General features: G+C 38.9%; 1 protein-coding gene across 1 annotated transcript in view; it reads right to left on the bottom strand.

The window, feature by feature from the left end:
• Galnt7 (polypeptide N-acetylgalactosaminyltransferase 7) overlaps positions 1 to 23244 on the bottom strand; it is a 118844-nt gene extending 95600 nt beyond the window's left edge. The window contains exons 1-2 of the mRNA XM_013023745.1: positions 23200 to 23244; positions 20583 to 20669 (exon numbers count right to left, since the gene is read on the bottom strand). Of these exons, the coding sequence (XP_012879199.1) occupies positions 20583 to 20669; positions 23200 to 23244 (132 nt within the window). The remainder of the gene's footprint in view (positions 1 to 20582; positions 20670 to 23199) is intronic.
• Between the last annotated feature and the right edge of the window lie 1064 nt (positions 23245 to 24308).

The following is a 24308-nucleotide window of genomic DNA, read 5'->3' as shown; positions in this document are numbered from 1 at the left end:
TCCCTTGCCATGAAATTGTCATGTACAAAAGGTGACTGGCTTCCAAAAGAATACAATTAGATTAAGTCCAAAGGTCTGCTACAGAAGCTAGACATATAATTGGTTAGCTAAATGGCTTCTTCCAATACACAAGCAGAATTTCAGTAATTTCTTGAACTTTATAAAAATCTCTTATTTATCTAAAATGCTTAGAAATGGGTTTTTCAGCTTAGAAATGGGTTTTTCAGCTTATGAATATTTGCAGCAACTCTTCTCTATTCTCCATGGACTACCGATGTTGTAAGAATCAGAAGTCAATATTGTGTTAAACCTATTCCAGGTAAGCCAAGCACCAGTGGCTCACACCTGTAATCCTAGCTACTATGGAGACTAAGATCTGAAGATCACGGTTCAAGACCAGCGCAGACATGAAAATCATGAAACTCTTATTCCCAATTAATCACCAAAAAAAACTGGATGAGGAGCTGTGTGGCTCAAGCGGAAGTGTGCTAAAACCCGGAGCAAAAAGAAAAATTCAAGGATCTCCCCAGCGCTGAGTTCCAGTCTCAGGACTAGAGTACACACCAACACACACATATACACACACACACACTCAGAGTACATGTGTACACACACACACACAAATCTGAAAAACTATTCCAGATAAATCTTACCGTTTGTTGCTTCAGAAGTAACATGGTGAATCTTCAAGTACCTAAGGGCTACAATTATGATAATCCATTATTATTGCCCAGCTGTGGTTCTTAAGCTAGCCAAATTCTCCCATTAAGTGGTGCATTACCATGACCACCAACCCACATCAAATAAAAGAGAATCAGACTTACTAGTCTAACCATCAAGAAAATACCTTTGGTGAGGGCAGGGACTCAAGAAAGTGACTGTGTGGTTTAACAGGTAGAAGCTTTTCTTTGCTGAGTAAGGAGAGTATCAGCATAGGGGGTGATCACATGAAGCCTCCGCTAGGTCTCACTTGGAAGGGATAAAGGACATTTGCACACTTGGTCTTGGCCAGCACTAGGTAGAAACTACAGAGAAGACAATCCTAACAAAGACAGTGATTAAGATCATAGCCTATCATCATCATCATCATCATCATCTTCTTCATCATCGCCATCATCATATATTTTAATGGTGTTCTGTTTTGCAGGTATTATTCTAAGAATTTTGCATATGATATCAATTAATGTGCCTAATGTTTACACACGATGATATAATTTGCCCAACATTAAAAAGCAGATCTAGAATATGAGGCCTACCTGCACTTACAGTCTCAACCACAATAACATGTTCCTGCTACCATACAAATTACCACCTGGTTCCCCTAAATGTTGCCCAGTTGCCTAAATGTTGAGCCGTTTTCTTCTCAATCACTCTACTCTTTAAATGTAACTGTATTCTCAATGCCTATAACACAAAATACCTAGCACATAATATTCAATAAATATTTATCCTATATTATGCATATACAAATATGAGTAGGGAGTACTCCTGCATATATTTATTCTTTGCCCTAATAATTTCATCTTTCTCAAACTGTGCTTTAAATGCAAATTCTTCTGCTGCTTTTCTTTTCTGCCTTAGAGTCTACCCTCCAAAATATTTGCATGATTTCAGCCAAATATTAGATCATACCTTCGCAAGGGATCTTTGTAACTATCTGATCTAAAATGACTTTCACAGGCAGCCAGTCATGGTGGTACATACATATTAATACCCACCTGAGAAGTTCTCAGGTTTATAAAACTCTGTACTCATCTCTTCAGTAGCAACAAAAAGTGCAGAGGACATTTTCAAAATACAATCTGACTATTCCTATGGCTGAAACATAGATTACATTTACCTCCTTGAAGGTAAAATCCTAATTAGAGAAACCACCTCTACAAACAACTACTCAGATTCAAAACTGATACACTAAGTTTCATTTTATTGTCAGTAAACATCTCTCACTTATTTGTGAACATAATAAATCTCTAAATCTACAGTCAGAGCCACAGAATATTTCCCCAATTTTTTAGAAGCGGCTTTGGTGTATACTAGCCCTCAGGCTATAAGACACTTTCCAAGTTGATAGGTAAATTACCTATTTATATTTAAATTGCCCCTTTAAGTAACCCAAGACATGCACAAAACATGTGTCTGTGTAAGTGGTGTATATTAACACATTGTATTAAATCTGACAATAAGAACCCCAATTAGTTGACATCATTAATCTCCTTAACATCCTATTATCTCTTAATGCTTTTAACTCTCTGTACCCAAAGCAAATACAGTAAAATAAATAAGGGTCATGAAGCAATTAGTTGAACCATTAAGGAAATATTTAATTGTTTTTGAGACTATCACAAGGAACTTAAAACCATTTACAAACAGGGAAGGTGAAAACTAAAGTCTAATTGCTTTCACTATCTGTAACTACACAGCATATGAACAAAATTTATATGAACTAAACCACACAGTAAATAAAGCAATACATTATTAGTACTGTCAACAACGGAGTACATTTAACTTCCTTCTTTCGCCTCCCCCAATAGCTTAGTTTGGGGTAATCTCTTTTATAAGCCACTCAGTTAATTCCCTGGTAAAATATTTATTTCAAATTCATTAACTTCTTAAATTCACATTCTTTTTTTTTTTGGGGGTCCGGTCATGGGGCCTGAACTCTGGGCCTGGGCACTGCCCTCAGCTCTTCAGCTCAAAGCTAGCGCTCTACCACTTGAGCCACAGCGCCACTTCCGGCTTTTTTCTTTTTGCTTATGTGGTGCTAAGGAATCGAACCCAGGGCCTTGAGCATGCAAAGTAAGTGCTCTACCACTGAGCCACCTTCCCAGCCCCCATTAAATTCACATTCTTTAAAAAGATTGTAAAAAAAAAAAAAAGACACCTTCCCTTAATCTGAAAACAATTAATTGGGATTTGGTTAAAGAAAATATAATATTCATTAGCAGGTTTAACTAATGGCCAATGATTGCTGTTGTTGCCTTTTGGTTTACAATTAATTTACACAGAAATCTAAAAATTTTATACTATATGCCATAGTTAAAGACTCTTTACTTTCAAAAAGATGAACCAAAAGTCGGACATGATAATAAAAAATAATAGATTTTGCCTTTTTACATTTTCCTTGCTTGTTATTCCCATGAAATAAAATACAAGAAATCGGGAGTTGATGGAGAGATTAAGATATATTGTCTATATGAGTCGAGGCAGCAAGTTCATGTATATATGTGTATTTTTTTCATCAGAAATCTTCCTTTTTCTTTCCATTATAGGAAAATCATTGAGTTTTAGGAGATTATTTTTATTTTTTTTATATATTTTATTTTATTTGTGAACATACTGTACAGAGGGGTTACAATTACATGGGCAGGATAATGCGTACATTTCTTACCAAGCATTGCAGCCTCCTCCTTTGGTTTACCCTTCACATCCCTTCCCAGCCACCCCCTCCCCCCCCAATCCCAACCCTTCTCCTTCCCCCCCCTTTACCCACCCACCCCCAACCGACGTTGTAAAGCTGGGAGATTATTTTTATAAGGAGTGTTCCTCCATGGACCTGCCATTTCCCATTTCCTAGTGGAAAAATCCTGTCAATATTTAACACACGTTAGTGTCTTCAGATTCTCTTTTTACTAAACATTAGATGTTGACATCCAGATGATATTCATCTTTGTATGCTCGAGGCCTAAACACCCCACAAAATACAAAAACAAATAAAAAATAAAAAATCAATAAGTCACAGATATTAAAAGCAAATTCAAGAAAGACCCACGAACATTCACAAGTAATAGTTCCAAAATGGATTTCTAAACAAGAAAAAAGAAAGTCCTGGCCTTCAGTTAACAGGCAGGATAAAAGGAGGCATGCTTTGTCTCAGGAAAGTGGATGTTAAGACTGAACACAACACTTAGCAGACCACTGTCTTAGGCAGACACGTGTAAATGGCACTTGGAACGGCAGTATTTTCTTGTCTTTATCAAGAAGTCTATCTTGATCATATTATTCCAGCTCGGGTCCACCTCCTTCATTTCTCTCACGGACTGTTTGGCATGAACATCCCAAAGGAAGACTTCAATCCAGGATTGTACCTGAAAGGATCCATCACATCCATCCCAGGGAGCCATGCAGAGGCAGGCAGGCACAGGGGAAAGATTATTACAAGGTTTATTAGAGGAGACATATTTGCCCCGAAGAGAGAGCGCATGGCGACAACCTTCACTATCTAGGTAGCAGCAGGTTTTGGAGGTAGGCAGTAAGGTGGATGGCAGTTCAGGTGGGTCTGGGCGGAGAGAGGAAGGGGCCAGCAGAGGGCAGGAACTCCAGGGCGGGGAGAAGTTCAGGTCTGAGTGGAGCTGAGGACCAAAGGTGGGCATAATGCTTACATTTCCAGTTACCAAACCTCTATCTTTCAGTTCCCAAGCCACAATTCTAGATTCTGCTTTGCAAAACTGGTTCTGGAATTTCTCTCAAATGTTTCTCCTTTGTCAACTCTCTTCCTGTTTGTCTTGACCAACAAGGGACTCTATATTGAGAAAGCCAGAACACTAGCAGAAAGAGATTGCTTTTATTGTACTAAAGGTAACTCACTACAGCAACTGCAGTGACCCCCAATTCCAGCGTTTATTCTACCCCACTTTCACCTCTCCACAGACCAGCATCATTGTTTGCGCTCCCTCTCACTTTCTCCCATGCTGACACTGGGGCTTGAACTCAGAGCCTTATTCTTCTTGTCCTTTGGCCCACTTGCTCATGGATGGAGCTCTACCACTTGAATTGTACCTTCAGTCAGGCATTTTACTGAATACTTGGAGATGGAGTCTCTCAGAATTTTTTTGGAGCTGGCTTCTAACCTTGAATCTCTACCCCTGAGTAGCTAGGATTATAGTCATCAGCCACTAGCATCTGGCTTTAGATTTATTGTTTTCTAAACCAATGGAGCTGAACCTCAAGTTCCTCTAGTGAAGATCTAAATCTTGATAATCCTCATCTCCTCCCTTTACATCCTCCTTCTATAGGCATCACTCTCTATTTATCTTGCATGCTGCGAAACCTACTTTTACTTGTAGTACTGGGGGTTGAACTCAGGGCCTTGCACTTTCTTAGCAGGTACTCACCACTTGAGGCATTCTTCAAACTCCTCCTATTTTTGTTATTTTTTCAAACAAGGTCTCACTTTTTTCCACAAGCCAGCCTGGACTATAATCCTCCCATTTATACTTCCTGCATAGCTGGGATACACAACTCTCTCCAGCTCAAGATAGGGTATAGCTAATTTTTTTTGGCCAGACTGGCCTGGACCCATAATCTGGATTTCTACCTCATGAGCAGCTAGGATTAAAGATGAGTTGAGCCACTGTAATTAAGCCTATATAATCTATTCTTACTATTGCTGTGCAAACCCAGACTTTTTCTTTTACCTTCTATCAACCCTAACTCTTTGCACAATCCCGTGCATGTCAACAGCAAAAGGGGCCTGACAGTGGCTTTGTGGTAACACTCTTGCCAATTCCTCTAGATTTCTGACAGTAGATAAGGCATCTGATGTAAAAAGCATTTTGGCAGAAAAATACAGAGCTCACTGAATCTATGAACGACCAAATACACAATTTTAGCACACCATCATAATTCAATTTGATATAAATTCCTTATGTTACAAGTATTCCTTAGTGATAATACATAGGTTAAGAAAAACCCAAAACTTGTTACTGTTTATTTGAGCTTAGAGGACAAGTCTGAAAAGAGAATTAACAGCTAATCAAGTAATAAAAAACAGTGACAGATTTTTGACTTTGGTAAGAAGACTTATACTATACATGAAGACCACGCTGACTTTTCTAGGTAAACAGTTGGGTAGAATGGAAAGCTGAGTAACAAGTGACTTTTGATCTTCATATGACAACTTTATCACTTAAAAAGTGATGTTATGCCATTATCTTGTGGAATGATGACTCTTCCAACATCCTTTGCCCATTTCTCACTCAATGATTACCCATTCCCTAACTTAGGATATTTAGCTACGTATATAGCCAACAAATGAAAGGCACATTTTCAAATTCTCACTGACTGCATTTTTGTACAATCGGATGTGTCTGAAAGTGATACATATACAGCTAAAGCAGCAAACTTCCCTTTTGGCTTATTTCCCACTCTGGGAATGTGAACTGGTCATGAACTCTTTGACCACACTGATGAAAGTAACTGTAGAGATTGCAGAGTGACAAGAGAAGGGGCATAGATCCTTAATGACAGTATAGGGGCCTATGAAGAATTACCACTAACAACTTAATACTGTATAAGGGGACCACACACACACACACACACACACACGTGCGCGCGCCCCTCTGCGCACACACACACAAAGGCTATGCTTGGATTTCTATTATAATAGTCAGATCTATGTTATAATAGGTATGAACTGTGCCTTAATTCCTAGTTACCATTCCTTAATTCAAATAAAAATTAGTACAGCTAACTGGTAACTGAATCCACAGTCTGCCCTTCATATAATTCTTCATGGAGAACTAGAATGGTGATCAAAATAATATTTCCCAGACAAAAGCATTCAAAGCCTTCCAGACCATTTGTGTACACTAAATAGGAAGCAAGATATTCAAGACAGATGATGCTAATCTTACACATACAAGTTCCTAGAGCCAGGAAAGAGTATCTTTGATTACTGTAGGGAGTTTCCAAGCTTTACTGCAAGTCTTATTAGACCAATATTTTTAGACCCTTCACTCAATCCTGGCTATGCAGAAATATTTACCCATATACTGTACATGATATGGCTTTGATTTTACTGTTTGCAAAATGCTTACAAAAGCACAGTGTGGACCAATTTTCATATTCCTATGGTTGGAAACGAGTTTACAGTAACTGAAAATAATTGGTGTACAAGACAGCTACCTTTTCTATATGGACAGGAATCTATTACGGGTTTTGATGAAAACCATTTGACCTCCAACCAGTGTCAAGGAACCACTTATGTTGGGGTTCTTTATATAAAAGGAAATCCTAAATATAAACACATCACAGGCTCATCAGGCTACTGTGGCAATGCGGAGAGACAGAGGTGACTCATAGCAGAGGGTGTTCTACGAAACCTGTTTTATCTGATCAGCAGGAGTTTTCTGTAATTGTGAAATACACTCTGTATCTGGGAATTTACAATGAAACTGAAATGATTCGTGATAAATAATAGAGCAAGATCAGTAAGATATCTGAACACAGTATAACTGCTCATACTAGTATAAGGAGATGACATGAGCTTCCCGCATTTGTGGAGTAAGCATGGACTGCAACTGATCACTGGTGATGAGGACAGTAAACAAAGCTGCAGCTGGGGTGGAGGTACCTCAGTGGTAGAGTCCTTGCCTGGCACGCAGAGCATAGAATCTGATCCTTAGCAGCAGCCCCCCCCCAAAAAAAAAAAAACTACAGGTCTCACTGGTGAGTTAGGATATGAGTGACTTGAGTATTTGTTAGGAACTTTTGAAACCTCTCTCCTCCCAGGGCTAGTTAACAGATGACCAAAGAAAAGTCATAACAAAATAGGGCCTGCCTGCACTCAGGTAATTTAGGAACCAACCAAGGAAAGAAACACATGCTAAGGAGTACTACAGTCAGTAATGATCACAGGCCACAATGAGGAACATGCTTGAGCATGTGGGCAGTAGAGATTAGGGAAAGCTTCAGAGAAGAGTCAGAACCTGAAGTGACTGAAGGATGTAAGATTTCCCCAGCTGGCTGATGACGTGGCACTGATGCATGAGTAAGGAAGTTTGATAAGCAGAGCTCAGCCAGCCTAAACACCAGATCCTGCTCCGAGAGACAGTGCCTATGTCCACAGAGCACTGGATGGTTGGCTGTAATCATCACCACGCAGGTAGTTCTGACATTAGCTAACTGTTCTTCCAAGACACTGAAGTTCACTAATAAAAACTAGATGGTTTTGAAAAAATAGACTGACCAGGTCATTTTGCCAAAGATGAGCTAAGTGCTCAAGTTTCTTTTCTGAAGGACTCTCTAGGACTTCAACTTAGTAATACACTCTGCCATTCTCTGGTGGGCTGATACACTGTGCAGCCTTTCTCCATTGTATTGACTCAAGCATCGTCTTTCAAAGTAATGTTTTCCAATGCATGTTGGCTTATGGAACATAGTCCAGCAAGTACTTCGTGCTGAATCCTGTCTTGAGAAGATGGATTTGGGTTGGTTCCATTATCTACAGGGCCAAATGATTGTGGGCATAACATTTTTGCTTCTCTAAACCACAAATTTCCTCTGATAAAAGATGTCAGACTACAAAATTGAGAATGTGGATGTGTCTAGTAGGCATATGAAGGGTTCAGGTAAATGACTGGTATTTGATGCTTATCACCTTTCCATTTTCAGATGAGAATTTGTCTCCCTACATGCATGTTACTGAATTTAGTATGTGAACACAAGGATGTAAAGTAAGATTGAAAGATCTAGGAGAGAAGAGCCATCTCTTCTCACGCTGGCTACACTGCTTCGCTGAACAATTTTTTCTGAGCAGTGAAGTAAGTAGGAGATACACAATATTGACAATATGACGAAATATGTTTGAAAAAAATCCTGAAGTGGCTCTAGCGAGTCAGGAAAAAGAAACTGCTCTTCCTATCAGAGACAACACGGGGTGAGACTAGCAAATAAGATTATAGAACCAAATACTTCCTCACCTCACAACTAATCCCATTGCAATGAGTTCTAATTCTTAATTCTAATTCACATCTGTAGGTTGTTAAGGAACCACAATGCAAAACTAAGCTGTGAACTATGATAGGTTGAAAAATAAGAAAGAGAAATAGGTAATTTCCATGAAATAGTTGTTCCAATTTTATTCTGCCTCTTCTCACTTCTTTTTTTTTCTGTATTTCTTTAGTGGTAGTTTAGCTAGAAAGCACTCAATGTTTTTGGGAGTCTTCTAATCTATTATATAAAAACTCAGAATTATGTCTAAGTTTTTGTTGTTGTTGTTGTTTTGTTTGTTTGTGCTGATCCTGGGGCTTGAACTTAGGGCCTGGGCATTATCCCTGAGCTTTTGTGTTCAAAGCTAGTGCTGTATACTTTGAGCCACAGTTTCACTTCAGTTTTTTGGTAGTTAATTGAGTTGCTAATAAAAATCTTACTGACTTTCCAGACCAGGTTGTCTTTGAACAGTGATCCTCAGATCTCACTCAGCCTCTTGAGTAACTAGGATTAGAGGTATGAGGCACTGACCACTGGCAGCTTTTTCTTTTTAAGAGGCAAGTAAAAATCAATTTGACCACTTAGAATATGTACACATTTTTTTCTTTTATTCATGTTCTCTTCTCTTATACCATCTCAATGTTAAGCTGACCAATAAAGATTAGTTTACAGCCGGGCACCTGTAATCCTAGCAACTCAAGAGGCTGAGATGTGAGGATCATGGTTCAAAGCCAGCCTAGGCAGGAAAGTCTGAAAGACTCTTATCTCCAATAAACCACTAGAAAACCGGAAGTGGCACTGTAGCTCAAGCAGTAGAGCGCTAGCCTTGAGCTGAAGAGCTCAGGGACAGCACCCAGGCCCAGAGTTCAAATCCCATGACTGACCAAAAAAAAAAAAAAGATTAGTTTACAAAAAAATATATCCTAAAGACAATTAAACTATGTCTACGCTGAAACAAAAAATAGTAATTCACAAAATAGAATATGTACTGTGGCCTGTGTTTACATATATTTAAGGTTATGCAAAGAATACACTCAATAGTTAATGATAATTATTTTTTGGTGTGAAGAATTACGGATGACTTTCAGTTTCTTGGTTTCACTCTTTTAACATTTTCTGTGGCAAAAACTTTCATTTTGAAATTAAATTATAGTGATTCTCTCCTCCATGTTAACATACTAGTTTACAGAAAGAGATTGCGTTAAGGCCAAAGTCTGAAAGTGTGACAAGATGACATTCAGCTCCGTTTCACCTATAATTAAAAACAATCAATTCATAATAAATGGGGTTTTTGGATTTTCGAGATGGGGGTCTCAATATATCATACAGACTGGCCTTAAAACTCCTGATGCTGGGGAGGGAATGGATGATAGGGGAAAAACAAAGGAGGAGGTAACAATGCTCAATAGGAAATGTACTCATTACCTTACTCATGTAACTACAACCCCTCTGTACAGTATTTTTACAATAAAAAACATATTTAAAAAAAAACTCCTGATCTTCCTGTCTTGGACTCCCTTGTGCTGAGATCACACATCTGTGTCATCACATCTGGCTTATACAAATCACTATGTTCATTCAAGAAAGAAGGAAAGGAAGAAAGGGAAAACAGCATGTATAAAACTGCAAGTTAAATTTTGTTCTAGATCACCTGGTTAAAAAAAAAACTTACATGAGGGAAACATGAGAACATTACTATAATGTAGATTTTATGTCTTCGTTACCGATGAGAAAAAGAAAACTTAAGAGAATGAAAGACACTAGGCAAAGTTCACAAAGCAATTCACAAATGATTGTGACAGGATTTTAATCCATGTCAGAGTCCATGTGTACCTACACTATATAATGATATCGGCTTTTATATTCTAATCTACCAGGTGTTGGCTTGTCTATGGGGAGTTTATACATTACATACTAGGGAAAATTAAATGTGAGAATATTTCTCCTATTATTATTATAATTAATCCTGTGGGGATGAATATTCATGTGATCAATCCTATTTCACCCCTCTACTCCTCTAATTCCCCAACTCCAATACAAAGGACTGTCCCAAACCTGGACTTTGCACTATCCAAACAAGCAATTCCTACTTTCTGATAGTTCAACTTCTCTACTTCCTACATCTAAGTGCTCATTATCCCCACCTAACCCCTAAGTGCTAGGATTACTGTAATCAGGTTGTATCTAACCTTCTCTAAGAATTGCTTGAATTAATTATGGACATGTTTGGGTTTCCAAAATTTCAGTGAGACAGTGTCAAGAAAACCACTGGAATATCACATTATCCCCAAACCATGAGATCACTTAATCAGCTGAATGAAACACAACTTGCATCTCTTAATTGAACAGCATACAGTGTGCTTTAGAGAAACTGATACAGCTCATATAACAGCAAAACCAAGAGATGAGCAAGCACTAACACGGATATAAGAAAATAAAAACTCACTCAACAGATTTAACCTCCCCTACTTCCTGGTCACTAGCCTCTAGAACAAAATTCAAAACTTAGTATTCCTGGGCTTCAAGTCTCTGGTTACATATATATCTTTAATATATATCTATATATCTTTATATATAGATATATATATATATCTTTAATATATATCTATATATCTTTATATATATATATACATATACATATATCTTTAATAAACTAGCCTGCCTAGAACAGGAAGCATTTAAGCAGAAGTAGAAAATTTTCTTAATGTAGCATTCTTCTAAGGTCAGGGACTTCTCTCAATGAATTAGAGTCATCAAAACTTAAAATTATATGAGCTTCTACTCCCCAAAACGAATGTTTCCACTTTTCTTTTTTTTTTTTGAGACATTAAACCTTCTGCACATCTAATAGTAAATTAAATATCCAAGAGACTTAGTCCATCTTCCTTAACCCATTGCAAGAGTGCTGTGCACACTACTACCTGCTTACATGGAGTAGTGATGAGAATTCAACCAACTTCAGTCCTCTCCACCTGGGCAAGAGAAGACCACTTTGACTTCATTGACAGCAGAAACTAAGGCCCAGCAAATTTCTCAAGTTCTTAGATGCGCCACAACTCATTAAAGCATGGTGGTTTTGTTTAATTTTACATGCTCAGGTGTCTGGCATCTATTACTAGCGTGTATTTAAATATATAAATGTGACATCCTAAATAAAGATAATTACACATATCCATAGATTTTGGAAATAAATCAAGTGTATATATATATATATATATATGAGAAGTACTAGAAAGGCATCTGACCTAATAAGGGACTGTATATTTTCTGACATTCTTGTCACTTAAAACTGATTATCATATAAAACTGTGGCAAGTGCCCCAAGGTTTACAGTGAGCTGACAAGGGATAGAGGAATAGAAACGTGGATTAAAACTTTAGTAGCTTCCAAAATGCTAATATTTCAAAGTATCAACAACACTATTCTAAATGAGTTTGTTAAAGCATGATAGGGAAGACGTACTTACAGCAATTTAAATTGGGTGTGATTTTCATCAGTGCAATGCATATTCACAAGTTCATCCCAATCCCCCTCAACCCAGGAAAACCTGCAGTCCTTTGACAGAAAGGACTCGTGTGCAAGAAACAGATCTTTTATCTTTCTCCCACTCCTAGTCAATCACTGAAGTCTTTAACTTTCATCATTCATCTCAAGGTCTATTGGTATTGCACAGGATGAAGCAGCCTCTGAAAAATTTTTGTTTTTGTCTCCCTGAAGTCAGGTGCGTGAGTCAGGTGCCAAGCTCACATAGAGCAAGAACTTTTTTTTTAAGGTTCATTATCTCTCATTTTAAAAATGAAATTTCATTCTCTCATTAGTACTGGCTCATGACAAGAGTTATAAGGTTCGGTTATCTTTAATTAAAAAGAATCAGTTCTTTTTTTTTTTTTAAAGAGCTGGGTATATTCAGAAAATGAAACTTCTCCATGTCTATGTTTGAGAATTGTTAAGTAACCTCCTCCTCCATGCTCATCATTGAGAGGCAATTGGCAGGTTTGAATTTTCTGTATGCCATATGTGTAATAAAATATACCACTGACACTGACTTTGAAGGGACCATTTTCACATGCAGCACACATAGGGATCCAAAGAAATTGATCAACAAACCACCTAACAAATACTAGGTCTCCTAATCAGGAAACAACCTTTTGTCCTAAGGGAGCAGGAGGAGGAAGTAGGAGGGGACAGTTAAATAGAAAGCAATTATTTTCTTGAACAATTAATGTAGGAACAAACAATGTAGGAAGACATCTCACTTTGTTAACAAAATAAAAACACTACACTTAATACATATTACTTTCACTACTACATTATTGTTTTTTATTTTTAATATTTAAAGCAATCTACTCCAAAAAATGTATTCCTTAATGTATCCCATTTATAACAGCTTCCTTTTACTATGCATTGTGTCAGCCTTTCGAAGTCATTACTCATTACACAAGACACAATTACCTTTAAACTTAAATGCCTGTTATATAAGCTAAAGAAGTTGATGGAAATCAGGATGAATGTTCTGAAGCCATTTACTGGAGCTTCAGGATGTAATTATTGCCAATATATAACAAAGATTTTAATATTTACTTTCTGTTTCGTATTACCAGTTAATTGAATAGAGGTCAAGGATGATATATTTGTCTCTTATGAAACATGATGGCACCACAGTGAAACTATTCATTAGACTCTGGCTGGGATTTTCTTCAATTTAGTCATGGGTACAGGCTGGCATCAGTCCTGTGGCAGTAATCAATGGAAAATAAAAAGAAACTATATTCCATGTTGAAACTTCTTCCCACTTTCCAACAGGACATTGGAAAAATGACAATAATGATGTAGCATTATATGTAGTTAGACCAATGCTTAGGATGATAGCAGTGATTCTTTTCTCATGCTAAGAAAACAGCAGGGTTTGGAGAAGACAGCAGGTTAGGCTCTGTGTTTGTAGGTTGGTACTATTCTTCAAATTCTTCCTGTGCTTCCACATTCTCTAAGTTTACTTTAAGACAGAGTTAGTTAAAAGAAGAGTAAGACAGAAAAATATATTTGTTTAAAATACTACAGTGCTGTGCACAGGTTGCCCACACTTGCAATTCCAGCTACTCAGAAGGCTGAGATCTAAGGATTGCAATTTCAAGCGAACCCAGACAGGAACGTTCACAAGACTCTTAACTCCACTTAACCACCAAAAAACCAGAAGCGGAGCTGTGGCTCAAGTGGTAGCGCACTAGTGTTGAGCCAAAAAGCTCAATGACAGCACCCAGGCCCTGAGTTCAAGCCCCAGTACCCCACCTACCCATGCAAAAAATAAAAATGAAAAGGTATTTGAAATCATCCTCTTTTAGCATGTTTCAGAAGAGATTTTTTTTGAATTGCTAAACCTATATATTTTCTTTACCACTATGATTTCCCTGAACTGCAGACAAATTAATTATAATTGGCCAAAAAACAGAGGCATTCTAGCACCTTCTTTAGCAAATATTGCACTTAAAATTTCCTCTGATGTCATCAGCACCCAAGGAGCAATAGTTAATGAAACTGCACAACTATACTTCCTTATTCTAGCTATCCTTTGCTTAAATATTAAAACACAATTATAAGCCAAGTGTAATAGCTCAAGCCTATAATCCTAGCTACTTGGGAGAGGTATGATGGCGCAAGGCCAGTCTGGACACAGAGTAAGTTTGCAAGACTCCATTTCAACCAGTGGCAAGGGATGGTATTGGGCACCTGCTAGCCCCAGTGATATAGGAATTATAAAGAGAACTGAAGCCTACGCAGATACTAACATAAAAAGTCAGAGCCTACCTTGAAAATAACCAATGGAAAAAAGGGGCTGGATGTGTGGCTCAAGTGGTACAGCACCTGTCTAGCAAATAGGAAGCCCTCCTCAGCTAAATCACCAATACCACTGGGAAATATATATATATATATATAATATGTGTAATTATATATGTATTCATCTTATCAAAATTTCCAATCTTGACATTGATATTTTTTAGTGTAAGAAAATAAACATCTACCATAGAAGAGAATGGCATGTATAAAGTAATAAGATTTTAGTCATTTCTATTCCATTACTCTAAAAAGCACTTTGTAGTCATTTAGTCTGTACCATAATTGAGAACATATTTGCCAAAAATCTAATGGATTTTTTTATTCATTTTAAATCATTCTGGCAAAAAAAAATAGGGCTTTTGAACAGAGGGATTTAAATACTTTCTTTCAAAAGAAAAGAAATAAAACCTGGGGAACGGGTTGTAAAGGGAACAAATACTAAGATTTATGTGACTTACTTGGCTGTATTAGAGATTTAAAAGGTTAATTCTATAGAATTAGTTAAATTTTAAAGGAGTATAATGATCAAATCATCTAGCACATCTAGCAAGAATTGCATGGCAAAACACCAAATTTCCAGAAAATAATTTGCCAGGTAGGGGTATTTAAGTTGTTGCAAATTAGCACAATTAAAACCTAGTCCTGGGCCGGTAAGATGACACAGGCTCATAATCCTAGCTATGAGGTGAAAGTAGTCCAATGCCCACCCTGGGCAGGAACATGAGACCCTATATGACAAATAACCTGAAGAAAACAATGCTGCGGTTATTGCTTCAGTGGTAGAGCATCTGCCTAACAAGTGTAAGGATCTTAGTACAAACTCCAGCACCATAGGAAGAGGGGAAGATTCTCTTCTTAATAAGATAAATATTTTAGAAAATGTTTAAACAATTTTTGGAATGGACCTACAAAGTGTGTCTTTTCTAAGTATCCAGGATGCTACTACTGATAAAGAACGCTTACTAAAGGAATAATATATTTTTCATAGCAGCACTTAAACAATCATACAAATATCTTAATTGATTTAATCTCACTATATTGTTTACATAACTTACTATATATGTTTCATAACTATATAAGTAGAAATAGAATTCATTATAATGTTCCTCCTTTGATATGATCTATAGCTACACAACTGTATCCAGACATCCTTGCCAAATTCTGGCAAAATGACACCCGCATGATTCACTCTGATAATCTGGTTTCGTGCCAGGGTTATAAGGTTGTATTAGTTTGGTAATAACAGATGGCAATAAAAATATATATGAAAGTTTCAAACTCAACAGAATAAAAAAAGTGCAATAGTAAATTATGAGAAGAACCACACTTTAAGCATCATGAATTAGGTCTTTACTTTTGTAATGCACAACTATGCCATACTGGAATATATCAAAAAGAAAATACCATACAAGTATAAAATATTGTACCGATGTCATGTTAACACTGTATACAAATGCTAGTTCTTAAAACTCTAGAAAAGTGTTCCACACTCACTCTCATACTGCATTAAGAGTCTGAGAATAACTAAGTCTATGGGTTAGTTTTTGATCAAGGGTTTGAGCTGGAAATGGAGGCAGGCATTGTAGTTGTTAACAACTTATTGAAAACTTCACTCTCATTAAAGACACTATCTTACCATAAGGTGTTTTGTTTTTCCTTGTTCTTGTTACTACGAGGAAAATCAGAAGTCAGAGAGAATACAAGCTATTGAATAAACAGAAATGCTGCATTTCTGGTACAATGACAAACCTATTTTGGCACTTTCTCAAATAATGCCTTTTTCAGTTAATACCAAGTCCAAGTTCTTATATTAGGTACACACATTTCTAGTGAATACATAGTGACTCAACATGTAAGTGCTAAAGCATGTATAAAATAATTTCATAAGAGAACTACAAATGCTAGAATTACATCCAAGCCAGATGTAAGTTTGCTGCTGAGAACTATCTCACCTATCAGAGCCCAAACACATTCCTAAATCCAGGCAATGAACAAAAATAAAAGTTGATAAAATTGCTTAGGCCATTTATTCCCATATAGAATTGTTCCCAATAGTATGTGATTTAATTTTAATTCATCCAGTTTTTAAAAAATGCTTGGTGCTAACAAATTCCAATTGCTTTGTTTAGAAATCTATTAGCAGACTAGTTGGTATTGATATAATACCACAGTTAATTGTACCTTCTAGATTTGGGAAGCCAGGCTGCTCTGTAGCAATCCCATAAACCTAATTAGATAATGCAAAGTTAATTTCTTCCTCAAGTTTCAGTATACCAGTCCTTGTATTCAGTGAACTGAATCGGGTCTCCCTGCTGGCGTGTTTAAATGCTTCTCAGGAGCAATGCTTGAAAACACTACGAAGGCTTTGGGAGCTCAGAAGGGAATTTGTAATGGAGTCGAAATAAGAACATTTCTCATTTTGAAATATCCAGGATTCTTAGCAAATGAAATAACTGAAGTAGCTCTTCCTGATCTGAAGGACGTAAGCCATGAGTAGTTGCTGTTTAAGGTGTCTCTGTTGTTGCTTTGAAGAGTCACAAGGCTGAGTTAAGAGTTAAAAATCTCATTTTACAAAGAAATTATCATTTTATAATCTTTACACAGATTACTGAAATGCTGGACACACACAATTTTGATATTCTCTTTCTTCAAATACATCAGCCAAATTAACATACTGAAGACTAAAACTTTTCCTAAGGTTCTAGGGATAAAATTTCTTTTCCAACCAATTTTTTAGTTATGACTTTACAAGTTACTGGAGTCCAGACAGACAAAGAAATGCCTAATATATGTTATAATATCTAGTATGTACTCTACTCTCTAATGTCATCACAACTACATGATTACAGATCAGTCTTAAAAAACATATACACGTATCTATGTACTCACACACCACTTTGATGGAGAGCCACCTAAATACAGTAGCAAACAACATGGGTCTAGTGCCTCTCTGATTCTTATGGTTTTCTTTCTCTCCTATGGTAGGTGGTGAAGATTACTGTTTACCACCTCAACTCTTTTCTCATTTGGCAGTTCCCCCAGCCAGTTATTTACTAACTAATTTACCTCTGTACCATCCAAGATGCTAAACAATTCCTTTGTCTCTAGATCTAAGTACTACTGGTTAGATCAGTAGATTATTCCTCCAAGGCTATGGGTACATCCTTCCTTAACCAGCTTTTTCCAGAGTGTAGCACTTGAATTTGCTGATGGTCCTGACCATGTTTCCTGTCTCATATTCTATTTTTTTTTCCAGGGCCCAGTCATGTCCCCAGGGTTGATCATCATCTTTCATACTGTTCCATATACTTGACTGCTTTCCTCGTGTTCTCTTAGAGGTAAGATGTTCTAAGACAAGCTGTCTGATAGCACCCGATCTCATTATAGTAGGTGCTGCTTCTATGGGATTCTGTGGGTCCTGGTGGATTTAGCTAGTAACAATTCTCATTTTACTGCAATTATTTGTCTGCACATCTAGGCACAAAATCCTGTGACCAAACACAATGTGATCACCTATTTTATGTTGGACCCACACAAATTACCATTCAACTCAAGATACTTAGTGAAAGGATGAAGGCTAAGGGACAATGAATGCAAACTGCAACAAATAATCACCCTAATAACTGACCTGAGCAGCTACACTTCTCATGACCTGAATCAAGACTACATCTTTGAGTTTATCCAGTACTACACTCTCTCTAAACCAACATGCACCAGCCACACACCACCTCTCAGTCCAAGCTCTGGGACTTTTGCAATTCTTGTACCCTCTGTCTGGAATGCAACTCCCTCAGATTACCAGGGCTTCCCCTAGGCTTCAGCTCAGCCATCATCTTTCCTGACCCTCCTTGACTTCCCGTGAATGATCTTTTCTGTGCCTCCATCTCATTCTCTTAACTGAAATTATTCTATTGCCTACGTATCCTGCTTTCGGTGCACTCCATAGGAACTTGTCTATGTTGTTAAAATCTGTGGAGTACAGGGTCAGAGAGGAGAGCTTAAAGTTGGGACACTTGAGACTGAATCTTCGCCCTACTGCTTACTAAGTAAATGAGCTTAGACAGCTTGGACAGAGTTCATCTCTCTAGAGTTAGCAGATTCATGTATAAAGGTAGGTTCAGATCAGACTTAGAGGATGTCCATTACAATTAAACAACATGCAGAATATTTACCTGCTCAAAGAAAGGACTCAACACATGTAATCTATTATCACTGTTATTATTTTCTACTGTATGGTACCTACAATGTCCACAGCAATGGAGTCCAGTTAGTTCTACTCAACAATATCTGAATGGTTGAATTTGAATTGCTAAGTTAATGTCATGATTTCTTCAACTCCCTTGAAAAAGCTACTCTAAAGCTGAAATAGCCTGCTATTTCATTTCCTTTAAATATGACCCAAGCTTAACTTTTCCAACATTTTTTTCACCAGTAAAACTGGGCTTCTAGCCAGGTACTGGTGGCTCATGCTTGCAATCCCAGCGACTCAAGAAGCTGGGCTCTGAGGGTTGTGGTTCAAAGTTAGCCAGGATACGAAGGTCCAATGAACCTCCACACAGCCAGAAGTAGAGGTGTGGCTCAAGTGGTAGAGAGCCAAGCTTCAGCAAAAAGGCTAGTGCCCAGACCCTGAGTTCAAGCCCCACTACCGACACAAATACAAAACAAACAAAAAAACATGGATTTCTTTTTGGTCTCACCATTATTCCTTGTTCTTCCTTGTAACTCTACCTGACTTAAGCCCACTGACATTCAAGTTCTAGCCACATACTATGGTGTGTGTTTTTTTCCTTCTCAACTCCCACCTCCCACACCTCTGTAAAAACCGTTTCATGACTGCTACAAATTCATACAGCTTCTCTCTCTGAGCAGACCAGAGTCTGTGCCCTTGATATTCTGCACAGCCCAGTGCCTCACAAGAAAACAAAAGAAAGCCTGAAACACAGGAATTGTGCAAATGGAAGATTGGTGGTCTAGCACATGCATGCCTTTCCTCTGTGTGTGTGTGTGTGTGTGTGTGTCCTCAAGTAGAATGTAAGTCCTGAGAACAAATACTTTCACATTAGATACTCTCAATATTCTTCAGGACATAGATATATTTACAGAATTGCTATTATGGATGCCTACTATGTGGCCATTATGTCAAGAATTGAGTAACATCTTCCTAGGCCAGGATTGTCTAACATCTCCACTCTATTCAATCTCCAATGCCTAGAGCAACAAGTGACATGAAAAAACACTCAAAAATATGTAAAATAACTGTTGAGGGAATAGTACTATATTTTATAGTATAGTTTATAATATCAATATATCATCCAACTGTTACAAAAATTCCATCACCATTTATGTGAATTCCACTTTTTTATGCTTCTCCTTCTGCCTCATATAAAAACAATCATAAACCCTTTCATAGCCTTTGTCAATTATATTTTAAAAATTAAATGTTCTAATTTAGTTACTTTTTCTTGTTAGACTATATATTCAATCTGCAAGAATATGAACTCAATACAAAGACCATTATCTACTTGGAAGCTGAATCATCATCATGATTTTCCTGCATATAACAGCTACTTCCTATATTGAAATCTTGTCGTCCAACTCTTTGAAGTTTGAATTTGGGCAAATATTCTGTTTACAGGTGGCTCAAGCTCAGAATTTACTTTTCATTCATGATGCATTCATTTCTCTTCCTCCAACCCATTATTGACAGGCCTAACACAACTTATACAGAAACCCCAATTACATGTATCTTAATTTATCCTACATAGCTAGCATAAGTCACAAAAGAATGACCCAAATCTGTTGTCCAACAGTTTTTATTCCCCTTACTGATATCTGCACACTCCCAGATGGCTATCTTAAACCTTTCTGCCAATTAGTTTGGCTGTTAATGAAATACACCCTTGTGATAGCTCTCATATAGTTTCTTTACATTGCTACTGGATCAAGGGATGTCTTATTTCCCCTCTCAACTCCCTTCCTAAAGTACGATGAATATAAGCTCTTGAGAGCAGATAGTCTCAGTATTCTCTACAGAGTCTTACCGAGGTAAGAGATGGAGATTCTGGCTGTAGAAGGTCGATGATTGACCTTACTAAGACCATGAAGTGGGAAACCCCGCCATAGAAATTCTGAATACAGAAATTCTTAGGACGCCACTAAACATTTTAGGCACGCAAACCCAATCCTTTGGGGAAGACATGGATATATCTTACTTCATGTTGTCTAACAAAAAATTTGATTATGTGCCTGCTCAGACTTAGCATCAAGTAGAGACAGGACAGAAAGTCTATGACTAGCTCTCTCCCCAAGGGGCTATCCATGGTCTAAAGCTCTGGTTTACCAGAAATTCTAGGAAAAGAAAAAGCTTTTCTAATTCTCAACCCTGAAAAACATACCTGGGTTTGCATTAATTTGAGAAGGTCTATAAACCTGGATTTCTTTAGTGATATGGGGATTTTTTAAAAAAAAATTATGATGGTGGTTAGGTGGTGGAGGGTTGGGAAGAAACAAGAAAACAAAAAACGATCCTGTCAGGGAAGAAGAACTGAAACAGTGACTACCCTGCTACTTGGCTCCATCCCTAATAGTATTAACTATGTGAAACAGACTCTTAGGTCAAGGTCACAACTTTTCAGTTCACAAGGATGGTTATTACGGAGGTAAAATGATCTGGATGCATTAACATGGAATTGACACAGGGTGGTCAAATCTGCCACAAATCCTCATTTCATCGATATTCCTTTCCAATCTCTCAGCTTGTTTATCACATAGTCATCTTGGCCTTAGAGTAGTACCTGAATTAGGTCTTACCACATATTGTCTGGAACGTAGGTGGCATTAATGGTTCGGTATTAAGGGCTGTATTTAAAGAGAAGTATCTCTATGTTTTACCAGCACTGAACCTTTCAGTAGAACTACCAAAGTTAAAAATGTGTCAAGATTTCCATTACAAACTTTTATTTTCAGAGTTGATGATTGAACTTTAAACATTCAGGTCTAAAATCTGAGGGAAAGGGTGTCAATCTGAAACATACTATAATTTGTTTCATTAAAGGAACTTTCTACATTTTTACAAGGCTAACTGGCATTAAAAAAAAAAAAGTAACCAAGTACAACAGAAAAAGTGCAAATGCTGTCATCCCAACTTTTCAGAATATTATCCTAGACCTCTTAATATCTTCACTCACACATCCAATCCCACCAAACCCAGAGGTCTTTGCATCTTTAACAGTTCATGAATTAAAAGTACATTCTTCAGCTCCCCAACTCCTCAGACAAACCAAGTAAGCAATGTAACCTGTCATCTGAGCTATATAATTTCTATGTCTAGCATATGCATGTTTCCTGCAGCCACTCACAGTGGTCTTTCAAAACACAAACATGATCATGTCCTAAATTTTGAGTATGGTGTGTAAGACACATCCCCAGCTTTGTAACATCATTCCACCTCTCTTCTCCCTTTGCATGTTCCAACTCCACTGGTCTTCCAGTCCCGCCCTTTGTTCACCACACCTCCTGCCTCAGAATCTCTATTTCTATTACTCCTTCCAAAACTGTCTCTTCCTACTCCCAGATCAACAACTCTTCTTCATCTCTTAGATTTCAATTCAAATGTAATTTCTTCAGGCAATGCTTTTATGACCACCTCTCCCCCCCCCTCACAGAATGTAGCAACATTGTTCATGGAGGCTTGGTTAATGTGTATTTCACTATGCTACAAGACCTGTGAGGTTAAGGGCAAAGAGTGCTTCTTTAATTTCTAGCATTATACCTGATGTCAAGCAGGCATTCAAAACTGTTTGAGTAAATCGATGGACAATAAACCAAACAACAAAATAGGACTGGAACAGTAGGATCGTTTTTTTAAATCATTCCCTTTAAAGGGCAAAGACTCAAACAGGAGATGGTAAGAAATATGTTTCTCTTGTCTTTACAAGTGGGCAGATCTAAAGTAAAAATTAAAAATCTGGATAAATTTACACTAATAAAACATAATGTAATAAGGTAAGGAAGGTCCAGGTCTTAACAGACTTCATTTTGTTGAATGAGAATACTGATAGTACAGGACACACACACACACACACACACACACACACACACACACACACAGAATAAGGCAGATGTAGCCACCAGAACAAGCATGCTAAAAGTAAAGACAGAACCTACATGTGACTAATTATTCTAGCCTATTTCAGGCCATTTAAGATGGGCTGGTGAGAGAGCCCAGCATTAGAGAAGCAAGGTTCTCATAATGGATGGCACCTGGGGGGAGGAGAAACTCAAGAATTTTCCATAACAGCAGCTCTTCCAGGGCTGGGTCTCAGGAGTTCTTTGGGTGATGGAGAGTCTCTACACTCTTATGATTTAAACACTCCTCCTACACTCGCCTGGATTACTGTTTGCCTGGGAAAGTTAAAGGGTTTCATTCTTCTGATACCTAAGCATTCTCTCGAATGTTAATTTATGTTGGTAAATAATAAAATCTAGCGTCTATCTTGCACCTGTGAGAAATCACAATGGGATCCACTGATAAACTTTATCCAAAAAAAAAAAAAAAAGGACCACAGCAATCAGGATTTCGTCACCTCACGCCATCCTTAAACGAGCTGTGTGGCTGAGCGGGTCTCAACACCAGTATCTCAGTTTGGGAAGGGGTACCGCGCTGAAGTAAAGGACATCCTGGACACCGTTAGGTTTGTCCATTTCCCCGTAACTTTTCTCCTAGAGAATCAGGGGCTAACCCCCTCATGAAAGGCCATTCGAGGACTCTAAATGGTCCCAAGCAAGTGTCACCTTCCGTGATCCCAGCAGCTATGGCTGGGAGAGCAACAATGCTAAGCCAGGCCCCCATGCCCCAGGGCAGCCAGGAACCCACCCAAAAGGGACAGGTGGACACGTCACCAAAAAACCGTCCCTTAGATAACCCGGTGGGGCTCCAACCCGGCCCGGATGCCCACCGTCCCCCAGAGACTTGTAGATGTGACTTGTGCGTCTGAAGTTGTGACCAGGGCCAGATCCGACGGGGGGACACACTCTCCCCGGGATTCTCAACGTCCCAAAGGCTGCCAGGGGGGCCCAGCTCCGCAGGAGGAAAGTCAGGGAGGACGATCACACCCAGGCGCGGCTCCGCTTCCCGGCAAAAGGCACCCTGCACAGGGGGACGCCTACAAACTCCTGTTTCTCCGGGGCCTCGAACCCCTCACGCTTGGCTCCTGGGGCCCGTAGGGGGAGGGGTGCGCGAAGTCTCGGAGGAAAAAGGCGGAGGGTGGCGGGGGTTACGACGGTTCACCGGGAAGAAGGGGTCACGCGGAGGGTGAGGGGGGCGGGCAGGAGCCAGCTCCTTCCATCCACCAACGGCTGGCTGGGTCGGTGCCCGGCGCGCGCCGGGCTCGCGGTAACTAAGGCTCCCCAGGCGTCAGGCTAAGCCCCGGAAAAGCCCGGGGTGTCAAGGCTAACACCCCGCGTCCGAGGCGGCAGACAAATGCGTCCCCGCGGGGCAGCCGCCAGCTCCGCGCCCTGGCGCGGCGCAAGTTACTTAGTTTCAGCCGGGAAAGAGGAAGCAGGATCGGAGCGCGGCGAGCCCAAGGGGAGGAGGGTGGAAGGGGCAGGATTCGAACCTCCGGTCGTCCAAGCAAACCGGAGGAACGGCCAGGGCAGGGCGAGGCCCCGGCCCTTGGAGTGGAAGCGGGCAGCGCGCGCTCGGTGGAGCGGGGCGGAGGCGGGGCGCCATGGTCCTCCCCGGCTGCTCGGCGGGCGGACCCGGGGTA

The sequence above is a fragment of the Dipodomys ordii genome, unplaced genomic scaffold, assembly GCF_000151885.1.
Source record: "Dipodomys ordii isolate 6190 unplaced genomic scaffold, Dord_2.0 Scaffold4, whole genome shotgun sequence".
Taxonomy (NCBI): domain Eukaryota; kingdom Metazoa; phylum Chordata; class Mammalia; order Rodentia; family Heteromyidae; genus Dipodomys; species Dipodomys ordii.
The sequence above is the reverse complement of the archived record's forward strand: the minus strand, read 5'-3'. Positions and strand labels throughout refer to the sequence as shown.